General features: G+C 28.1%; 1 protein-coding gene across 1 annotated transcript; it reads right to left on the reverse strand.

Annotated features, from left to right (window-relative positions):
• Window positions 1-11,074: 11,074 nt before the first annotated feature.
• On the reverse strand, window positions 11,075-13,345 carry LOC135956958 (cytochrome P450 4g1-like). The gene is made up of 2 exons (XM_065507594.1): window positions 12,110-13,345; window positions 11,075-11,983 (listed from the first exon to the last, which is right to left on the reverse strand). Exons 1-2 carry the CDS (start codon window positions 13,178-13,180, stop codon window positions 11,384-11,386), a joined length of 1,671 nt encoding a protein of 556 aa, XP_065363666.1. The 5' UTR covers window positions 13,181-13,345; the 3' UTR covers window positions 11,075-11,383.
• Window positions 13,346-21,902: the final 8,557 nt, after the last annotated feature.

Consider the following 21,902-nt stretch of genomic DNA (forward strand, 5'->3'; position numbering starts at 1 on the left):
ATTCTAAAGCAGTTATTTCTAAACCTATTTTATATTTTAAACAAGATATGCAGAACAATTCAACATTCTTTAAAATGCATATAATTTGTGGTCCATAAGTTTTAATCATTTTGGGTTTAAAATAATACAGGTCTTAAGAATTTGGCTTTTCTAAAAGGTTCAAAACATTTTACAATGTTGTATTTACTTGCCACACAAGTAAATTGAAACATCAATTGCAATTTCTTGCAATTCATAAAATCAAATAAAGTCAATTGAGTTGTAACAATAGACAATGACTCGACATGATCTTAAATTTAGCTCTATTCAAATTAAACAAAACCTGCAATGATTTTGTATTTTGTGAATTTAGTTCTTTAACTCAACAATACATTATTATGACATTTCAATCAATTTGTAAAAAAATTGCAAAGAAAATTATTTTCAAGAAATTCTATAGATCTTAGTTAAGATGTTGCTAGTTTCTGTTTTCCTTAAACTCCATTGAAGATCGTTTTTGCTCTCAGGCAGTATTTTTGATTATTATTTGCAAATACTTTCAAGCAAAATCATTAGGTGCCGTACTATGTATTATGCTGCAAAAAACCATAAGTTTTAATAACATTTGGCTTTGAAAAACAGCATGCGATTTCTAAGCTGAATTTCATTGAAGATTTTAAAGAATTTATTTAGAACACACACAGTTTTTAAGGTGTCAATAGAAATAGGGAAAAGTGTACGGCATCATGGTGTGATATTCATATTTTGAGTTTCATATGAATGGTTTTCACACACATAGAAACATAGGGAATTTCAGGGACTTAGTAACTCATTTAGATTATCCTGCTTAGTTTTCTAGGGCTTTATTTTATTTTTATTCATAGAGTAATTATTTTGGTTTTTTTCTCAAGTGTTTTAACCTGTTGTTATTTGCAAAATATGTTTATGAATTGAATTGTTTTGTGTTGAAATATTCCAAAATAACAATTGATTTTAAAACAAAAGATTGCTGCAAAATTTGTTCAGAAAATTTAAATAAAATTTTTTAATTTTTCTTGTATATGGATCTATTTTAAACCATCACCATAAACCAATAAAATTCGACATATGATACGAATACTTAAAGTTAAAGCCCATGGAAAAAATTAAATCGTGAATAAAATCGCGATTTTTTCGAAATTTAAAAGAAGACATGTGTTTACAGAATTTGTTCAAAATCGTATGAGCCAAGGTATATTAATAATAAGGTAGTGTCATCGGCGAATTCAGAATACCTAGCGAATTGGTTATATTTTTTATATGTAATTTGAAATTGTGCCTGCACTTGAAGGCGAATTGGCTGTCAGGGAAAAATTTCAAAAACAGCTGACAAATAAATCAAAGCGAATTTTTGTTAAACAAAAAATGTTTATAAATTTGAATCTGTTTTTAATTTAATTTGATGTTTTTAAAAATAAAACTAATTTCGTGTAGTATTATTATTGGTTTTAAAACATAAACGAATTTAACAGCAAAACAAAGTTTGACATTTACAAAATGTAAACAAAGTTTGACATTTATTTTACACCACGGCGAAAAATGAACATAGTAGCAAAAAACGATCAGCTGTGCTGATAACACTACCTTATAATTAATATACCTTGTGATGAGCCATGATTAAAAATTTGTGTTTTTTCTGTTCTGTGCTCTTTAAAAAAATACAGAATAAACGAAAATTCTTTGTATTTAACAAACTGACCGTTAAACAGAATATCTTTTCATATGTCTACTCTCCAAATCGTATTTTTTTTTGAAATAAAATTGAAATGTCAAAATACTGCTTTGTTAGGATACACACAAATAAAACTACAAAATCATTGCAAATTTCATTACATGAATTAAAACTAAATGGAGTTTCCTGTTGAGTCATTGTATGATGTTACAGCTCAATTGACTTTGACAATTATTAGAAGTTGTCATTCATGCTTCATGGGTTTTTATGAGTTTATTTGTGCAAATAATGGTCTATACAAAATACCTTTCTTTATATAAATTATAAGGAATAATTTATACATTCATTAGAAATTTTAGACCACCTTCAATGTTAATGAAGGAATACCAAAGTCCTTTTCTAAATGGTGGAAATATTGAAAAAATGCTATCCTGTAAGTTATAACAAATATTTTTAAATTAAAAGAAATTCTTTCACTGACTAATTAAATATTCATGTAGTTTGGTTTTACACATTACAATATTCATATTCAAAAATTTCTTTCTCACACTTAATATTCAAATGAAATTTTCAAATGTTTTGACGTTTGATTGATTGTTTTTATGCTGGCATGTATCCTTTCGTTTTGTTTATTAAATCACTTTTACGTTGCATTTCAAATTAGGTGCCGAAAGGCTCAATTGTAATTTGAGTTGAGTTTGTGTCAAGAGCCAACAAGTATTTACATAAAAAAGAGTTTTCAATTTCCATAAATTTAAAATTGTTTGAGGGGATATTTCAAAATTCGGGACAAATGATTTTCCTTTATTATGAAATACATATTGACTTGATTAAAATAAAAAGAAGGGCTCCTCGTGAAAAACGTCTTTTCCATATAAAGTTGAATACAAATACATATGTAAAATAAGTGCAATATTTTTGAAGAACGAAGTTTTAATGTGGCATATTTTTGAATCTAATTGAGATATTGAGTAGAAATTTTTTTGGTAGACCAAAAATTAACTTATCTAAACAAAAAAAAAATAGATCGGAATAAATGTGGATCAAATTGTTTCTAATATTTGCAAGCCTATTAAAATTTTGATACAAATTTTAGTTTTAGAAACTCAATAAATATGTAATATGTAATAAAATCTTTATTTATTAACAAAACTCAATGAAATTTTCAAGGTTTTTTAAATTTGTCATTCTAAATAACAAGGTGTAAAAAGTCTTGTCAAGATGTCAAAGGGAATCCCCTAATTCCTAAAAATTGGAGCGAAAATCCCAAAAATGGTATTTTTTACAATTTTACCGATAGGGTCCACATTTCCTTAGGGGCTGGGGAAATACTTTGGGGATAAATAGGAAACACATCAAGGTTTCCAAAGCTGCTTTCCGTTTTCAGATCCCAGCTTTGAAATTTTATAACATGTTGACCAAAGTAGAAATTTTGATAAAAAATACGTCAAATTCCGAAGAGAGTAGGGGCGACATATTCCAAAAATAAGACATTTTTTATACCAAAATATTTTCCGTAAAGTACATACCTTACAGAAAAATATAAAATTGTTATATGTTCTTAAAGAAACTGTTGTTTTAATAAAAAAAGATTATTCACCTTTTCGTCCAAATAACAGCAAATATTTTGCTACATTTTGAATATTTAAATTGAAAAACGATTTTTTTTTGGATCCATAGTCGATATTGCTCTGAAATATTTTGTATATTATTGTTAATTTAGATGTCTAACTAACAAAAAAACTCGAATCCATTCGGTCCAAAAATACGAACTATATTTTTAAAACATCGGGCCAAAGTATGGCAAAATTTTTAAATTTCAATTTTGAATACCTATAATAAATATAAAAATATTTGAAATCGGATGGGAAACAAAACAATGGCACGTGTTTAAAAATTGTACATGTCGAAGGTATCCTATTTTGAGCCCCCATAACGCTGCCCCTGGAGCATGTGTAGGGTTCATTTTAATAACTTTTAATAAACTCGAATACTCCTTGTCTAAATACGTCAAATTTTATCCCAATGGGACCAGCCGTTTAGAAATGCCAGATTTATTTCTAAAAAAAAAATAATTTTGCCCCACTGCACAGTGGGAGAAAACCCTAATTTAGTGGAACTAAATTCATATCTTCTAAACGCTTGGCCAAATTAATTTCATTTATATGGAAATATTGCAGGCAAGGAGGTAAGCTAATAAATAAATGCAAAATGGGTACTGCTACTTCAGTAGAATGAGCGTGAGAGGCTGCTAAACTACACTACCTCGGAAGAAATTCTATACTATTTTCAATTGTAAGAAATTATTTTAATATATCTTTCAAAAAATTTAAATTATATAAGTAATTTTATTTATAGCAAGTAACTATTTAAATCTATTGATTTTGGACATTTACCCTATTGCTGGCATAGGTCGAAATATTCATATAAAATTAAACTTTTTTTAGTTTTATTAATAAGTTTTAAAAACGAATAACAATTATTAGTTATGAAATGATTTTACTTCATTATTATAAATAATTTAGTTATAATTCAACAATGAAATAAAGAGTAATTAAGCTAGCTAACACTTGTTACAATTTTGTGAATTTTTATTATGAAATTTTTAAAATCACTAGGAAGTAATGGATCCAACAAAAGTTGCCTAACATCTTTCGATAACGGTTCCACTTTTTTATAGCTTGCAGATGAAACTAGAGATGCTAATCGGGACTGATTTTTGAAAATCCCGGGGTTCGGGATTTGGTAAAGATTTAGATTTTCGGGAAATCTAAAATACCGAAAATTATAAGAAAGAAACGTACATAATTATGTCTTTACAATTGAAAAACTATTTTTTATTTAGCAATTAATTTTTATTATACACCAAAAAGCTTAAAATACTTGCATGAGTACATTGTATAAGAACAAATAACAATAAAGTATGTACCTTACGGTGGGTCGATTTTTTTGACGAAAAAAAATCCAAGAAACTATAGGTCTAAAATCAAATCCTATTTTGCGCATTTCGTTTTTTATCCAATGATATTTCAGTATTTTTTTATTGGATAAAAAGCGAAATACGCAAATGTTATATTTTGAATCTAAATAAAGCACTACCATATTTAAAAGGATTCATAATTTTAAGGAAAATTTGGTATATGGGCATTTGTTTTTAGCAACTTGTAAGTAGTTAGAATTACATAAATTTCATTTTTATGTAATGTAATTACCAATAACACTTCTTATATGCAATCTTAACAAATTTAGTACGTCTTAGTCATTCTAGTATCAATGGCTGCCAGTGGACTTTAGAAAGTAATGCAATCGAGTAAACATCTCAAACTCACCAGTTGTAAACTGAGAGCATTGACTAGTGCTAGAATGTCTAAGTAGACGTTAATTTTTGACGTCTCCAGATAAAGTTATCGATATCGTATTATGCTGGATGACAGTGTTTGTAGTCCAGTCACTTCTGTTTGGTATTCTGATCTTAAAGGTTTTATTAACATTCAGAGTAAATAATGTAAGAAAAAACAAAATGTATATCCCTAGTGGAAGGTGCAAATGACGGGAACTTTCGGTTTTAGTTGTAAAGGAAACAGATACAGAAAACCCATTGAATGCTATAATACTCCAGAACACGGAATACACCTGACAATTTTTTAAGGCCGTAGTTTTTATTCCGATGGATTTAATTTTTGTTTCTTCAGATTCCGTGTAATTTATTAATTCTAAAAATATTTAATAATTCTGTAACATTTTATAAAAACAAAAAACAAAAGAAATATCAATTCCACTTTGAAAACTGAAAGTGGTTTCATTCCGAAAGATATTTTCATTTTACTTTATCTGAAGAAGCGAAATACTGAGCTAATTCCACTTTCTATCGGAATGAAATTCTGTGACAGACCTGTATATTTTTTATTAAACAATTCAATATTTAAAAATGTTAAAAACGCCAGCAGTTTGCAAGACATGAACAACTTTTACACTTTCTCTTTAAAAATCACCGCCAATTGAATCCTAAAAACATTGAATTGCACCTTCCTTTCTTCATAATTAATCTCTTCCTTTAAGTGAAAGGATTCTTCAAAAAAAGTAGCAAATTAATAATTAAAAAAGGAAACATTTCTATACAATTTCATTTAATCCTGTTGAAAGAAAAAGTGCGCAACAGCAAAATATCCATTTCCTTCCGCTTACGCAAAAATAAATTAATGAAAGATTCAGCATCCTTTTTAACAGGCGTATAAAATTTCTCTAGACAACAGGTTGTAAATACGAGTTTCCTTTCTATTTCCCATAAAGAAAAGTAACAAAATGTTAAAACGAAAGGGTAAGAAAATAATATATTTTGTTGTTGCTGATAAAAGTAAAAAGGATCCTTTAAGATCCTCTATTTACTATTTGCAATTTGATACAGCTGTAGGGTGATGATGACATTGATGTTGGGCAAATAATAGTTTACCTTGTATACATTCCCATCGCACTGTTTCTGGATGGGTGAGAAACTAGTGAGAGTCTTTTTGTTTTTGGGTTTCTTGAAGAAAAAAATATCAAATTATTTATTTGAAACAGGTAGCTTGGTGTTTATTTTCATTATTTTTCATACATGAGAAAGTTGAAGATATTTTTGGGATGATTGGCAAAGAAACTGAAATTGAAATTCAATATTGTACATATAAGAACTTTAGGTTGGCAGTAAAAATATTTTTGAAGTAGTCAAATGAAATTGAAATTTTAAACCGATTTATTTGCTTTTGAATTCTGTTTTGCTAGTATCTACTATTAGAAGTGCATAGAAATATGGCTGAGAATATTTTATTATATTTACTTTGGCTTTACCTGTATTTTTATTAATTTTTTTTTTTCAAATTTCACTGTATCCTGTAAATAATCACCTCAACAAAACTTTTCAAATTACAATAACAAAATTGTATTAAATTTATAAGCGATTGTCAAAATATTTACCACCTCTTTATGTTGTGACACAAAAACGAGCACAAAGCCACAAGTAACAACATAATCTGGTTGCATGTTGCATTCACTGCCTGCTACTGCCCCAAGTAACCTTGTAAATAAATAAAATCTAAAAAATTACCATAAATTGAAGCGGCATTTAGCTAAACCAATAATAAGTAGGTGCATAAATATATGAGATCATCAATACAAAATTTATAACAATGTCAATATGAATGCACTTCTCTAAAGGCTTCAAAACATACAGTTGCACCTTTTACCACCATTAAATTTACAGACACCTTATTGTGGCACAAACTCGCTACTGCGCGTAAAGAAAATTGAAATGTAAAATTTCTTGCGATTACAAACAATGAGGAGGAAGTTTAATACGCTTAAAATAAACGCAAAATAACAAATGATAATGCCATTGTGTGAAAATTATGTCTACTTAGACTTTGGACAAAAAAAAATATGCAAATATGTACAATTTTAATAATAATATAATACTATGCGACAGCAATAACAGCGTCAACAATGACAAATATAAGACAACTAAGACCTGTGTATAGAAGAGTGTTATAATCGGCTGTTCCGAATCTTAAATACCCTTCATCTTAGTGTACTTTAAAAGATAAATTTCTGTTTTGGTGGAAACCTGTTTTTTTTGGAAATAAATGTAGTAAAATAAAGGTTGTTGGCTTGACTAATGCGCCATCTCACCACCAGAGGCGCTGCAACCTGCACTAATAACAAACATAACGCGCAATTGCAGAGTTGTCAATTAAAAGCTTTTCTCCTCCTTTCACCACCTTTTCTTCTACACTCTATCCCCTTTCCAAAGAAAGTAACACAATTATATATAGGTATATTAATTGCCTGAGTGTTACTTCTCTTTTTAAAAAAATGTATATCAAATGAAAAGTATTTCAAAGGCCTTTTCACTATGAATAGAACATAGTATTAGTAGACGTTTATGTACCGATTTTCTTGATTTTCAATACCAAAATTTTCTAACGTACTTGGTGTGTACTTAGAACGTTTTTAAGCTTCTTGAATTTTTGAATCCTACGTTCTCTAATTTAAATACTGTCAAAATTTGGTTAAGATAGGCCGATCCGTTAGTTATAGACATAAATATACTTAGACTACACATATAGTCGTATAAATTTTCCATTCTAAAATGTAGTAAGTACACTTAGAATACTTTTGCTTGAACAATTTTAAATTGACTTGAAAACCATGTTGACTTAGTATGTTATGAAAGGGACATTTATTAACGTTGTTTTTTATGTGTATTTGGTATGTTCATATGTATACTTAGGTGATTAAGTTAAAAACATGCTAAGTAAACTTAGACGACCAATAGCCAATATTCTCTCCGTGCTAAAACATTCTATATAATTTTTTGCTATGATCCAATTCAAATTTGTAAATTCTGAAAATACTGTAAAAATTCTACTCAAATTCTACTAAAAACAGTGAAATGGCATATCTTATATAGTTTACGAGATATCTAGTAAAAACTTTGAGAGCTCGTAACTCAAAACTAACTTTTTCGACTTAGAATGTTATATATAGAATAGAGGCGTCGATATATTAATAAAAAAAATTGAGTCAATAATATATCTGGGTCATTCGGAAAGCTGTTTTCAACAGACATACTTTTATATTAAATATCCTTAGCACTACATTCATTCAACCAAATAAGAAGGAATCTTTAGTGAAATTCAAATTATTAATACAGGCTTCACTAAAAATAGAAGTAAATAAAATTGGTTCAATTAAACCAATAATAATCATTTTGATTATTACAAAAAAATGTATTCAAATATTGTACAATTTATTATACATCAAAATATTGGCAAAACACTCGGTATTTAAAAATTTATCCACTTTTTCGGAAATTAAAGATTTTATAGTTGCTTCCGTTACCATTTTGGACGAGGTTATCCACTTACGCTTAAATACAGACCTGTGCTGGGATACCTTTCCTGTGTTCTTTAATTTATTTTACAAGAGCCCAAAACCTTGTTGTACAAATTTGACATTATTGTTTGTATACCACTCAAGGGCCTTTTTTCCATAGTGGCCCTTGAGTTGTTCAACTTCTTTTGCCTTAATATATTTCAGACGCTTTTTTCTTACTGATCCAGGTTTTGCGTAAAGTGGAGATATTTAGAAATTGGACTTTATCGGTCATAAATGCTTGATTTATATTGATATTTACACAAAGTTTTCCACAAATAAATCACACTTACATTTTGCATTAACATTTTGTGCAGATCGATTAATAATTGACCATAGCTCCCATATAGGGACCACTTCCAAAAATTACTTTAACGAGCATAAAACTCTTAAAAATTTTGGTATCCCAATACAATTCGATAGAGAAAAGCTTAATATAGAAATAAAATTCGCGACCTAATTTCATCGCGATAGGTCCATAATTAGTCATAGCTTCCTTATTAGAACAACTTCCAAAAATCACAACAATAAATGTAGGGTATTGTACGGTCGGGCTTGACCATTCAAATGTTAAATGAATTTTGAAAATGTTTTATGAATTAATTCTACAATTAATGAATTCTATTTAAATAAAATCTTTTGAATGAAGCTAAAGATTGAATTGCTGACATTTCTACACCCCCACCATCAACAAATTTTAGCAGACCCACATTAACTTAACGTTGGTGTAAATTTCATTCCGATCGGAAGACATCGATTTTAAAAGTTGGTTCAGTTGACATGAAATCCCCCATATATATTCTGGGTGCTCATAAGATTCTAAAACGATCTAGCTATGTCCATCTGTCGGTATGTCTGTTGAAAACACGTTAGGGACCAAACTAAAGTTGCTAGCTGGCTGAACTTTTCCACAAATACTCTCTATTTGATAAGGTTTGTTTGGTATTGAAAATTGTCAATATCCATGATTTCACCAAGCCCCCATACAAATGTCCCCCGGAATACTGTTTGAGCAGTCATAAATATTCTGACGACACATTGTGATTGGACATAAACAAGTTTTATAGGATCAATTATGGAGGATCGGTACATAATTGACACCCCATATAAATCCTCTATCAGAATTGTCACATATTGATAACACTATTACTTGTTAATCCTGAATTAGATTTTAGTGAATTAAGCTTAAGTTCAAGACATGTCGAAATAGATTGTATACTTTCTCGAATTATGTATTATAATAATTTTATTTAAGGTATTCATAGACTGCAATACTGAGTGTTAATATTTGTCAAAAACTCAAGTATCATAATACAATTTCATCGTCTAAACAAAATTTGTTTTAGATTTTCAAAAAATACGAATGAATTTTTTGATTTGTTTAAAACAATTCAAAAACTTTTTATTTTCATATGTATCGGGTATGTATTTATAAATACAAATAACCCCCATTAACACGAAGACTGGTTATGCCTTAACTAATAGTTATACAGTCGGTTAAAATTATTTTTGTATGAAAACTGTCAGTATAACTATTAGTTAAAACATAACCAGACTTCGTGTTACTGGGGCTAAGGCAAACAAAAATGTCAAGAAAATATAAAATAAAGTTTGCAGAAAAAATATCAATAAACAAAGTATAAAATATTTGTAATACTATCGTGTAAACAAAAAATGTTTTTTCGAAACGATTTCTTGACATACCGAATGATTTCAATAAGATTTTAAATTTGAAAAGTGTTAATACTCAATATTGTCAATTATATTTTATTTAAATAAATGTTTTTTTATCGAAATTCAGTTCGATATTTCAAAAGTCCTGAAATTAAAAACTTTTTGATTGAGATTAGCTTAATTTTAAATTTTTCTTTTAAATATAAAGTGGTTTTTATAGAGGAGCAGAACTTTAAATTGAAATAAAACAGAGAAAAAATTTTTTAATATCCATTGGCATTAATCTTTGAATATGATTTCGGGCGTAATCTGGAAGTCTAATTTTCACACACCCTTCATTTGATAATTTTGTTCAGTGATAAATCACTTTTGATTAAACAAAACTGCCTCAAGCCATTGTCGAATGATGGCCGATAGAATCATTGGTCCATATGTCTTCACAAATAACGATGGACAGAACGGTACAGTCAACGGTGAGCGATATAGAGACATGCTTCCTAACATGTTCGTGGCTCTATTGGAAGGCACTAGTATTGCTAGCATGTGGTACAATAAGTTTACTGAGAAAAACATTTGGCGAACTAATAATTTCAGGAAATGTTCGTGTTAACTGGCCACTGGTGATTTGACGACATTGGTTAAAAAGTAAGTGAAATAGTTTATAATGTCACTGAAAATCGGCCCATTTATCGAGAGTATTATCCAAAAAATTATTTGAAATTTTGGAATTCTAGAAACACAAATCAGTCTGAAATACTTTATACCTATACTAAAAACTAAATCCAAATAAAATCACAAAAGTTTACAGTTTTTTTACTGTGCATGACCTTTTTTTATTGAATTTTATAATCTCTTTGAATTTATATAACTTAAAAACTAGTGTTAGTAACTTGAAAAATAAATGTTGTATGGTGGTATTAAAAAATCTTCCTCTTTTACGTAATTTTTCCTGATGTTATTAGCACACGTTTTTCATTTTTAAAAATATCATTTGGGTTAGTAATATTTCTTTAAAGCATAAACCTGCAGTTTTCGTAAAGTTTGTAGTAGAATGGTCCATTTAACAAAGTCATGGTCAAAATATCTGGTCAATTTTCGCTGAGAATCACTTTAAACTTTAATAGTAGTGCGGGGTTCCAAACTGATTTGGAAACCATTGCCCAATTTTAAGATAATATCACCCTGCAATTGGAAATCTTTTTCGGTACGTGACGAATTCACACTATAGTTGCGGATGATGGTCGAGAGTAAAACTTTCAATTGCAACATGGCAAATTTGCGGCCAACACAACTACGTGGACCGGCACTGAATGGAATGTAGCTGTAGTAATGTCTGTCGACTGAACGTTCGGCCAAAAAGTTATCGGGATTGAATTTGTCGGGATCTGGGTAGATGTCAGCACGTCTGTGTACAAAGAATTGGGGCACAATGACTGTGGTGCCTTTGGGTATGGTGTAGGGTCCAGATTTTAATTTGGTGTCCTCTTCCATTTTACGGGCAATTAAGGGTACTGGTGGATATAAACGTAAAGTCTCACAGATTACACGTTCCAAGTAAGTCATTTGCAATGTGTCGGCAAATGTACAGTCACGTTGTAAATCATCACCGAAAATGGTTTGCTGCTCCTCGAATACACGCTGTTGGATATCCTTGTGGATACCCATGGCGCATAGGGCAAAACTAGAACCGGAAGCAGTGGTATCGTGACCCTAAAAGAGAAATTGTTTACAAATTTCAGTTTTAAAATAAAATTCTAAAAACTTTAATCAAAATCCCTATAGTAGTAAACTTAATCCGTTTAACAAATTGTATAGGAAAAATTTATCTTTACTTACCTCAAACATAATGGTGTTAACTTCATCCATAACATCCTTATCGGTCCACTTAATATCGGGATTCTTTTCCATTTCCATCATAGCATCCAATAAGGCCAAACGACGTTTCTCTCCCACATCATTCTCATCAATATCATCCAAATCGTCACGTAAACCATCAATTTTAGCCTGTTGCTTCTTCTTTAACGCTTCGTCAGCCTTCTCAACAATACCTCTTTCCTCAGCATTAAAATTCTTTTTGCGATCTTCCACAACCTTACGGGTCATGCTGAGAATGACATTCATTAATTTATTGTTTTGTTCACGCATTTTGGTGAAATTGAAAGCCGAATCCAAACGATACAAGAGTTTCACCTGGCGATTGTGGATAATGTCACACATATCCATAACAGCTTCAGCATATTCGGCACTCTTTTCGGTTTCCGGCTTAGTTTTGCAACCCATGGCTGTGGTGAGTAAAATATCCACAGTAGTCTCGGACATGTATTTGTGAACATCAAACTCTTTGCCAACGTTGGGGGACAAACGGCCTACAACTGCTTTTGAGTGTTTAACAAATGTGGGCACAAAACTCTTCAAGATACTCTGATGGAAGGTGGGGGCAATCATTTTGCGATGGTGACGCCAATGATGTCCATTCGAGATCAATAAACCATTACCAAACCAGGGTTGGAAATAACGATATTCAACCGATTTTTCTAAATGCTTGTAGCCACCCAAAACAATTTCAATATCCTTGGGATTTGTAATGAATACCACACTCAAATGACCCAGCATCACATGCACTGTTTCGCCATAGGTTTTAATTAGTTCCATTCCAACCTTTAAGGTTTCTACATTATTTGTACCGAACACCAAGTGGCCGTGACCGATTAATGGCATTTGTGGTGGTGTGGGTATGCCTTCTAATATTTTGGCCTCTCGTCTGTTACGACGATAGTATTCATACAATGCTGCTATGAGGCCCAAGCCGAACAGCAAAGTCACCAAGGTACTAGGACCAGACGCGGCTGCTGCCAAAGTTTCGCCTGCCATTTGAGGAATTGAATCCTGCAGCGTCTCCACCGACATTGTTGTTCAAGTGTAATTATCCTTTGGTGAGAAATTTCTCAAGATATTATAATCCTTTTCGACGAATACTGTGTCTCTCAGTTATATGAAATTTCTTATTTCGATATAACACTTGTGTACTTGTCAAGTCCGAACTACAATCAGAACTAATGCAAGTTCTTGTCCTCGGACTGCATTATTATATTCATTTTTGTACTTCGAATGCAAATACATATTTTGCGCTATTGTTTGTTTACCGCAACATTATGAAATTAGTTCGATTACATGTAAATATTGTTTTTAATTCGTTCACTAGAATATATTAAAATTGAATAAATTATAATATATATTGTATATTTATTAAAAATCTACGCAATTATGTGTACGTATGTATAGAACTACATAAGCGTGTTGCCTTCTGTATTAACCACCTGACCAGAATATTCGAAAATTTCACCACCATAGAATTGTATGCGAACGTTTATCTTACAAACATTTGAGCTTTGAAGCAGATGAATCGAAAAATTTCATCTGCCGCGAAGGTTCCTGAACTTTTAGCAATATCGATCGGGATTTGATTACTATTACAAAGATTTGATCTTTTAAAAATTCGTAATGATGAATAAAATTTTCGTTATTTGGTCGCGTGGGAATAGTAAATATTTTAACAACTTCTAGAAAAATCAAAAATATTTTCATTCAATTTGGATTAGATGAATGAATTCTATTAATTTTATTATGAATTAATTCAACAGTCAATGAATTATATTTGTATAGAGGCATATTTTAATTCAGAATTAAGATTTTTATGAATTTAGCTGCAATTGAAGAAATTAATTATTCAGATACACACTATATGAGATAAATATATTTTTTCTAACAAAGCCACTTATAAATGTACCCTCGCATTAATAAAAATGTTATTAATGAGTTCGCAATTATATTATTGTGCAATGATGATTTCGCAAAAATAATTCATTTACTATTTTAAAAAACTATTAACTGCGTAAGCATTTTCTGAAATAGAGACTTTGGAATGAAATATGAAAAAAATCTCTTAACAAACTGATGAATACGAAAATTAACTTAAAATATAACTTTTTTAGAAGAGGTTTTCTTATGTAAACTTTGAAACGTGTAAAATGTTTAATGAATTAATATTTAAGGGAAAAAATACTTTAAATTAATTTCGAGTAACTGATTAGCTATTGTAAATAGAAAACAAAACCAATTATTAATGCACAAAATTTTTGTAACATAGAAAAATACATATTTATATTCATATATGAAAATATGTACACAAATGTTTAATTTTCATCGTGACGTCCAATTTCATAGGTATAAATTTGTTCTTCGATTACGTAAACAACTGATGCTTTGTATATAAATATACAAATTTTCAATAAAATCGCAGAATTTATGAAGTTTGTAACGATTTAAAATATTTGAGTTTTTTATACTAAAAATCTATTTATGGCATAAAATATGAGTGATCACAGATTGAGCTTATTTTTACGATGTTATTAACGATTTAAGATATTTGAGTTTTTCATACTAAAAATCGATTTTTGGTATAAACTATGAGTGATCACAGATTGAGCTTATTTTCCTTAAAATCGCAGTATTTACAAAGATATTAACGATTTAAGAAATTTGAGTTTTTTATACTACAAATCAACTTTTGGTATGAGTGAACACAGATTGAGCTGATTTTCCTTAAAATCGCAGTATTTACAACGATATTAACGATTTAAGATATTTGAGTTTCTTATACTAAACGATTTATTATGTTATTAACGATTTAAGATATTTGAGTTTTTCATACTAAAAATCGAGTTTTGGTATAAAATATGAGTGATCACAGATTGAGCTTATTTTCCTTGAAATCGCAGTATTTACGATGTTATTAACGATTTAAGATATTTGAGTTTTTCATACTAAAAATCGAGTTTTGGTGTAGAATATGAGTGAGTGATCACAGATTGAGCTTATTTTCCTTAAAATCGCAGTATTTACGATGTTATTAATGATTTAAGATATTTGAGTTTCTTATACTAAAAATCGAGTTTTGGTATAAAATATGGTGATCACAGATTGAGCTTATTTTCCTTAAAATCGCAGTATTTACGATGTTATTAACGATTTAAGATATTTGAGTTTTTCATACTAAAAATCGAGTTTTGGTATAAAATATGAGTGATCACAGATTGAGTTTACTTTCCTTAAAATCGCAGTATTTACAAAGATATTAACGATTTAAGATATTTGAGTTTTTTATACCAAAAATCGATTTTTGGTATAAAATATGAGTGATCACAGATTGAGTTTACTTTCCTTAAAATCGCAGTATTTACGATGTTATTAATGATTTAAAATATTTGAGTTTTTTATACTAAAAATCGATTTTTGGTATAAAATATGAGTGATCACAGATTGAGTTTACTTTCCTTAAAATCGCAGTATTTACAAAGATATTAACGATTTAAGATATTTCAGTTTTTTATACCAAAAATCGATTTTTGGTATAAAATATGAGTGATCACAGATTGAGCTTATTTTCCTTAAAATCGCAGTATTTACAATGATATTAACGATTTAAGATATTTGAGTTTTTTATACCAAAAATCGATTTTTGGTATAAAATATGAGTGATCACAGATTGAGTTTACTTTCCTTAAAATCGCAGTATTTACGATGTTATTAATGATTTAAAATATTTGAGTTTTTTATACTAAAAATCGATTTTTGGTATAAAATATGAGTGATCACAGATTGAGCTTATTTTCCTTAAAATCGCAGTATTTACGATGTTATTAACGATTTAAGATATTTGAGTTTTTTATACTAAAAATCGATTTTTGGTATAAAATATGAGTGATCACAGATTGAGCTTATTTTACTTAAAATCGCAGTATTTACAAAGATATTAACGATTTAAGATATTCGAGTTTTTCATACTAAAAGTCGAATTTTGGTATAAAGTATGAGTGAACACAGATTGAGCTTATTTTCCTTAAAATCGAAGTATTTGCGATGTTATTAATGATTTAAAATATTTGATTTTTTTATACTAAAAATCGATTTTTGGTATAAAATATGAGTGATCACAGATTGAGCTTATTTTACTTAAAATCGCAGTATTTACGATGTTATTAATGATTTAAGATATTTGAGTTTTTTATACTAAATATCGATTTTTAGTATAAAAAAATCAAATATTTTAAATCATTAATAACATCGCAAATACTTCGATTATCGTAAATACTGAGATTTTTGGTATAGAATATAAGTGATCACAGATTGAGCTTATTTTCCTTAAAATCGCAGTATTTACGATGTTATTAATGATTTAAAATATTTAAGTTTTTTATATTAAAAATCGATTTTTGGTATAAAATATGAGTGATCACAGATTGAGCTTATTTTCCTTAATATCGCAGTATTTACGATGTTATTAATGATTTAAGATATTTGAGTTTTTTATACTAAAAATCGAATTTTAGTATAAAATATGAGTGATCACAGATTGAGCTTATTTTCCTTACAATCGCAGTATTTACGATGTTATTGACGATTTAAGATATTTCAGTTTTTCATACTAAAAATCGAGTTTTGGTATAAAATATGAGTGATCACAGATTGAGCTTATTTTCCTTAAAAACGCAGTATTTACAAAGATATTAACGATTTAAGATATTTGACTTTTATAATAAAAATCAAATTTTGGTATAAAATATGAGTGATCACAGATTGAGCTTATTTTCTTTAAAATCGCAGTATTTACCATGTTATTAACGATTTAAGATATTTGAGTTTTTCATACTAAAAATCAACTTTTGGTATAGAATATGAGTGATCACAGATTGAGCTTATTTACCTTAAAATCGCAGTATTTACAAAGATATTAACGATTTAAGATATTTGAGTTTTTTATATTAAAAATCGATTTTTGGTATAAAATATGAGTGATCACAGATTGAGTTTACTTTCCTTAAAATCGCAGTATTTACGATGTTATTAATGATTTAAAATATTTGAGTTTTTTATACTAAAAATCGATTTTTGGTATAAAATATGAGTGATCACAGATTGAGCTTATTTTCCTTAAAATCGCAGTATTTACAAAGATATTAACGATTTAAGATTTTTGAGTTTTTCATATTAAAAATCGAATTTTGGTATGAAATATGAGTGATCACAGATTGAGTTTATTTTCCTAAAAATCGCAGTATTTACAAAGATATTAACGATTTAAGATATTTGAGTTTTTTATACTAAAAATAAATTTTTGGTATGGAATATGAGTGATCACAGATTAAGCTTATTTTCCTTAAAATCGCAATATTTACGATGATTTAAGATATTTGATTTTTTTATATTAAAAATCGAATTTTGGTATAAAATATGAGTGATCAGAGATTGAGCTTATTTTCCTTAAAATCGCAGTATTTTCAAAGATATTAACGATTTAAGATATTTGAGTTTTTTATACTAAAAATAAATTTTTGGTATGGAATATGAGTGATCACAGATTGAGCTTATTTTCCTTAAAATCGCAGTATTTACAAAGATATTAACGATTTAAGATATTTGAGTTTTTTATATTAAAAATCGAATTTTGGTATAAAATATGAGTGATCACTTATTTTCCTTAAAATCGCAGTATTTACGATGTTATTAACGATTTAAAATATTTGAGTTTTTTATACCAAAAATCGATTTTTGGTATAAAATATGAGTGATCACAGATTGAGTTTACTTTCCTTAAAATCGCAGTATTTACGATGTTATTAATGATTTAAAATATTTGAGTTTTTTATACTAAAAATCGAGTTTTGGTATAAAATATGAGTGACCACAGATTGTGCTTATTTTCCTTAAAATCGCGGTATTTACGATGTTATTTACGATTTAAGATATTTGAGTTTTTTATACTAAAAATCGAGTTTTGGTATAAAATATGAGTGATCACAGATTGAGTTTACTTTCCTTAAAATCGCAGTATTTACGATGTTATTAATGATTTAAAATATTTGAGTTTTTCATACTAAAAATCGAGTTTTGGTATAAAATATGAGTGATCACAGATTGAGTTTACTTTCCTTAAAATCGCAGTATTTACGATGTTATTAATGATTTAAAATATTTGAGTTTTTTATACTAAAAATCGAGTTTTGTTATAAAATATGAGTGATCACAGATTGAGCTTATTTTCCTTAAAATCGCAGTATTTACGATGTTATTAACGATTTAAGATATTTGAGTTTTTCATACTAAAAATCGAGTTTTGGTATAAAATATGAGTGATCACAGATTGAGTTTACTTTCCTTAAAATCGCAGTATTTACGATGTTATTAATGATTTAAAATATTTGAGTTTTTTATATTAAAAATCGAGTTTTGGTATAAAATATGAGTGATCACAGATTGAGTTTACTTTCCTTAAAATCGCAGTATTTACAAAGATATTAACGATTTAAGATATTTGAGTTTTTTATACCAAAAATCGATTTTTGGTATAAAATATGAGTGATCACAGATTGAGTTTACTTTCCTTAAAATCGCAGTATTTACGATGTTATTAATGATTTAAAATATTTGAGTTTTTTATACTAAAAATCGATTTTTGGTATAAAATATGAGTGATCACAGATTGAGCTTATTTTCCTTAAAATCGCAGTATTTACAAAGATATTAACGATTTAAGATTTTTGAGTTTTTCATATTAAAAATCGAATTTTGGTATGAAATATGAGTGATCACAGATTGAGTTTATTTTCCTAAAAATCGCAGTATTTACAAAGATATTAACAATTTATTATATTTGAGTTTTTCATATTAAAAATCAATTTTTGGTATAGAATATGAGTGATCACAGATTGAGCTTATTTTCCTTAAAATCGCAGTATTTACGATGTTATTAACGATATAAGATATTTGAGTTTTTCATTCTAAAAATCTATTTCTGGTATAGAATATGAGTGATCACAGATTGAGCTTATTTTCCTTAAAATCGTAGTATTTACAAAGATATTAACGATTTAAGATATTTGAGTTTTTTATACTAAAAATCGTATTTTGGTATAGAATATGAGTGATCACAGATTGAGCTTATTTTCCTCAAAATCGCAGTATTTACAAAGATATTAACGATTTAAGATATTTGAGTTTTTTATATTAAAAATCGAATTTTGGTATAAAATATGAGTGATCACTTATTTTCCTTAAAATCGCAGTATTTACGATGTTATTAACGATTTAAGATATTTGAGTTTTTTATACCAAAAATCGATTTTTGGTATAAAATATGAGTGATCACAGATTGAGTTTACTTTCCTTAAAATCGCAGTATTTACGATGTTATTAATGATTTAAAATATTTGAGTTTTTTATACTAAAAATCGAGTTTTGGTATAAAATATGAGTGACCACAGATTGTGCTTATTTTCCTTAAAATCGCGGTATTTACGATGTTATTTACGATTTAAGATATTTGAGTTTTTTATACTAAAAATCGATTTTTGTTATAAAATATGAGTGATCACAGATTGAGCTTATTTTCCTTAAAATCGCAGTATTTACGATGTTATTAACGATTTAAGATATTTGAGTTTTTTATATTAAAAATCGATTTTTGGTATAAAATATGAGTGATCACAGATTGAGTTTACTTTCCTTAAAATCGCAGTATTTACGATGTTATTAATGATTTAAAATATTTGAGTTTTTTATACTAAAAATCGATTTTTGGTATAAAATATGAGTGATCACAGATTGAGCTTATTTTCCTTAAAATCGCAGTATTTACAAAGATATTAACGATTTAAGATTTTTGAGTTTTTCATATTAAAAATCGAATTTTGGTATGAAATATGAGTGATCACAGATTGAGTTTATTTTCCTAAAAATCGCAGTATTTACAAAGATATTAACGATTTAAGATATTTGAGTTTTTTATACTAAAAATAAATTTTTGGTATGGAATATGAGTGATCACAGATTGAGCTTATTTTCCTTAAAATCGCAGTATTTTCAAAGATATTAACGATTTAAGATATTTGAGTTTTTTATACTAAAAATAAATTTTTGGTATGGAATATGAGTGATCACAGATTGAGCTTATTTTCCTTAAAATCGCAGTATTTACAAAGATATTAACGATTTAAGATATTTGAGTTTTTTATATTAAAAATCGAATTTTGGTATAAAATATGAGTGATCACTTATTTTCCTTAAAATCGCAGTATTTACGATGTTATTAACGATTTAAGATATTTGAGTTTTTTATACCAAAAATCGATTTTTGGTATAAAATATGAGTGATCACAGATTGAGTTTACTTTCCTTAAAATCGCAGTATTTACGATGTTATTAATGATTTAAAATATTTGAGTTTTTTATACTAAAAATCGAGTTTTGGTATAAAATATGAGTGACCACAGATTGTGCTTATTTTCCTTAAAATCGCGGTATTTACGATGTTATTTACGATTTAAGATATTTGAGTTTTTTATACTAAAAATCGATTTTTGTTATAAAATATGAGTGATCACAGATTGAGCTTATTTTCCTTAAAATCGCAGTATTTACGATGTTATTAACGATTTAAGATATTTGAGTTTTTCATACTAAAAATCGAGTTTTGGTATAGAATATGAGTGATCACAGATTGAGTTTACTTTCCATAAAATCGCAGTATTTACGATGTTATTAATGATTTAAAATATTTGAGTTTTTTATATTAAAAATCGAGTTTTGGTATAAAATATGAGTGATCACAGATTGAGTTTACTTTCCTTAAAATCGCAGTATTCACAAAGATATTAACGATTTAATATATTTGAGTTTTTCATATTAAAAATCAATTTTTGGTATAGAATATGAGTGATCACAGATTGAGCTTATTTTCCTTAAAATCGCAGTATTTACGATGTTATTAACGATATAAGATATTTGAGTTTTTCATTCTAAAAATCTATTTCTGGTATAGAATATGAGTGATCACAGATTGAGCTTATTTTCCTTAAAATCGTAGTATTTACAAAGATATTAACGATTTAAGATATTTGAGTTTTTTATACTAAAAATCGTATTTTGGTATAGAATATGAGTGATCACAGATTGAGCTTATTTTCCTCAAAATCGCAGTATTTACAAAGATATTAACGATTTAAGATATTTGAGTTTTTGTATTAAAAATCTATTTTTGGTGTATAGTATGAGTGATCATTGATTGAGCTTATTTTCCTTAAAATCGTAGTATTTACAAAGACATTAACGATTTTAGAAACAACATAAATTGGGTTGGGCCTTAATATGTAAAATAAAAACATACTAAAAATAACTAAAATCAAACGTTGAACTCTTACCAAGGAAACAATGCAGACTTTTGACCTGTTATTTTAAACTTTTAGTAATAACATAACATCATTAAAGAATATATACCGGAGGTCATACAAAACATCATATAATTTAAAATTTCATTCATAAAATCCCCTACTTTAAACTATTCAAATTCACTATGTCTAATTGAAAGTGAAAACCATTCATATTCATATCCTTCCGGCCTCCTCAGACTACAGGATGCTTTAAAATAAAACCAAATCAAAAAAAAATAAAAGAACAAGTGTGTATTTTGTTGGGCTATAGAAGAAATATATCTTATGCATGGACACTAAGACAAGTATTGATTTGTACAAAAGAAGAAACAATGGCTTTGAACCCCGCCACACACTTGTTGGAT

This window comes from Calliphora vicina, chromosome 4 (assembly GCF_958450345.1).
Source record: "Calliphora vicina chromosome 4, idCalVici1.1, whole genome shotgun sequence".
Classification (NCBI taxonomy): domain Eukaryota; kingdom Metazoa; phylum Arthropoda; class Insecta; order Diptera; family Calliphoridae; genus Calliphora; species Calliphora vicina.

What these genes read in the sequence shown, in the direction of transcription:
- LOC135956958 (XM_065507594.1), bottom strand. Translation starts at nt 13,180, where the DNA reads ATGTCGGTGGAGACGCTGCAGGATTCAATTCCTCAAATGGCAGGCGAA. An exon ending in TTAACACCATTATGTTTGAG is followed by an intron (nt 11,984 to 12,109) that starts GTAAGTAAAGAT and finishes TTTCTCTTTTAG; the next exon opens with GGTCACGATACCACTGCTTC.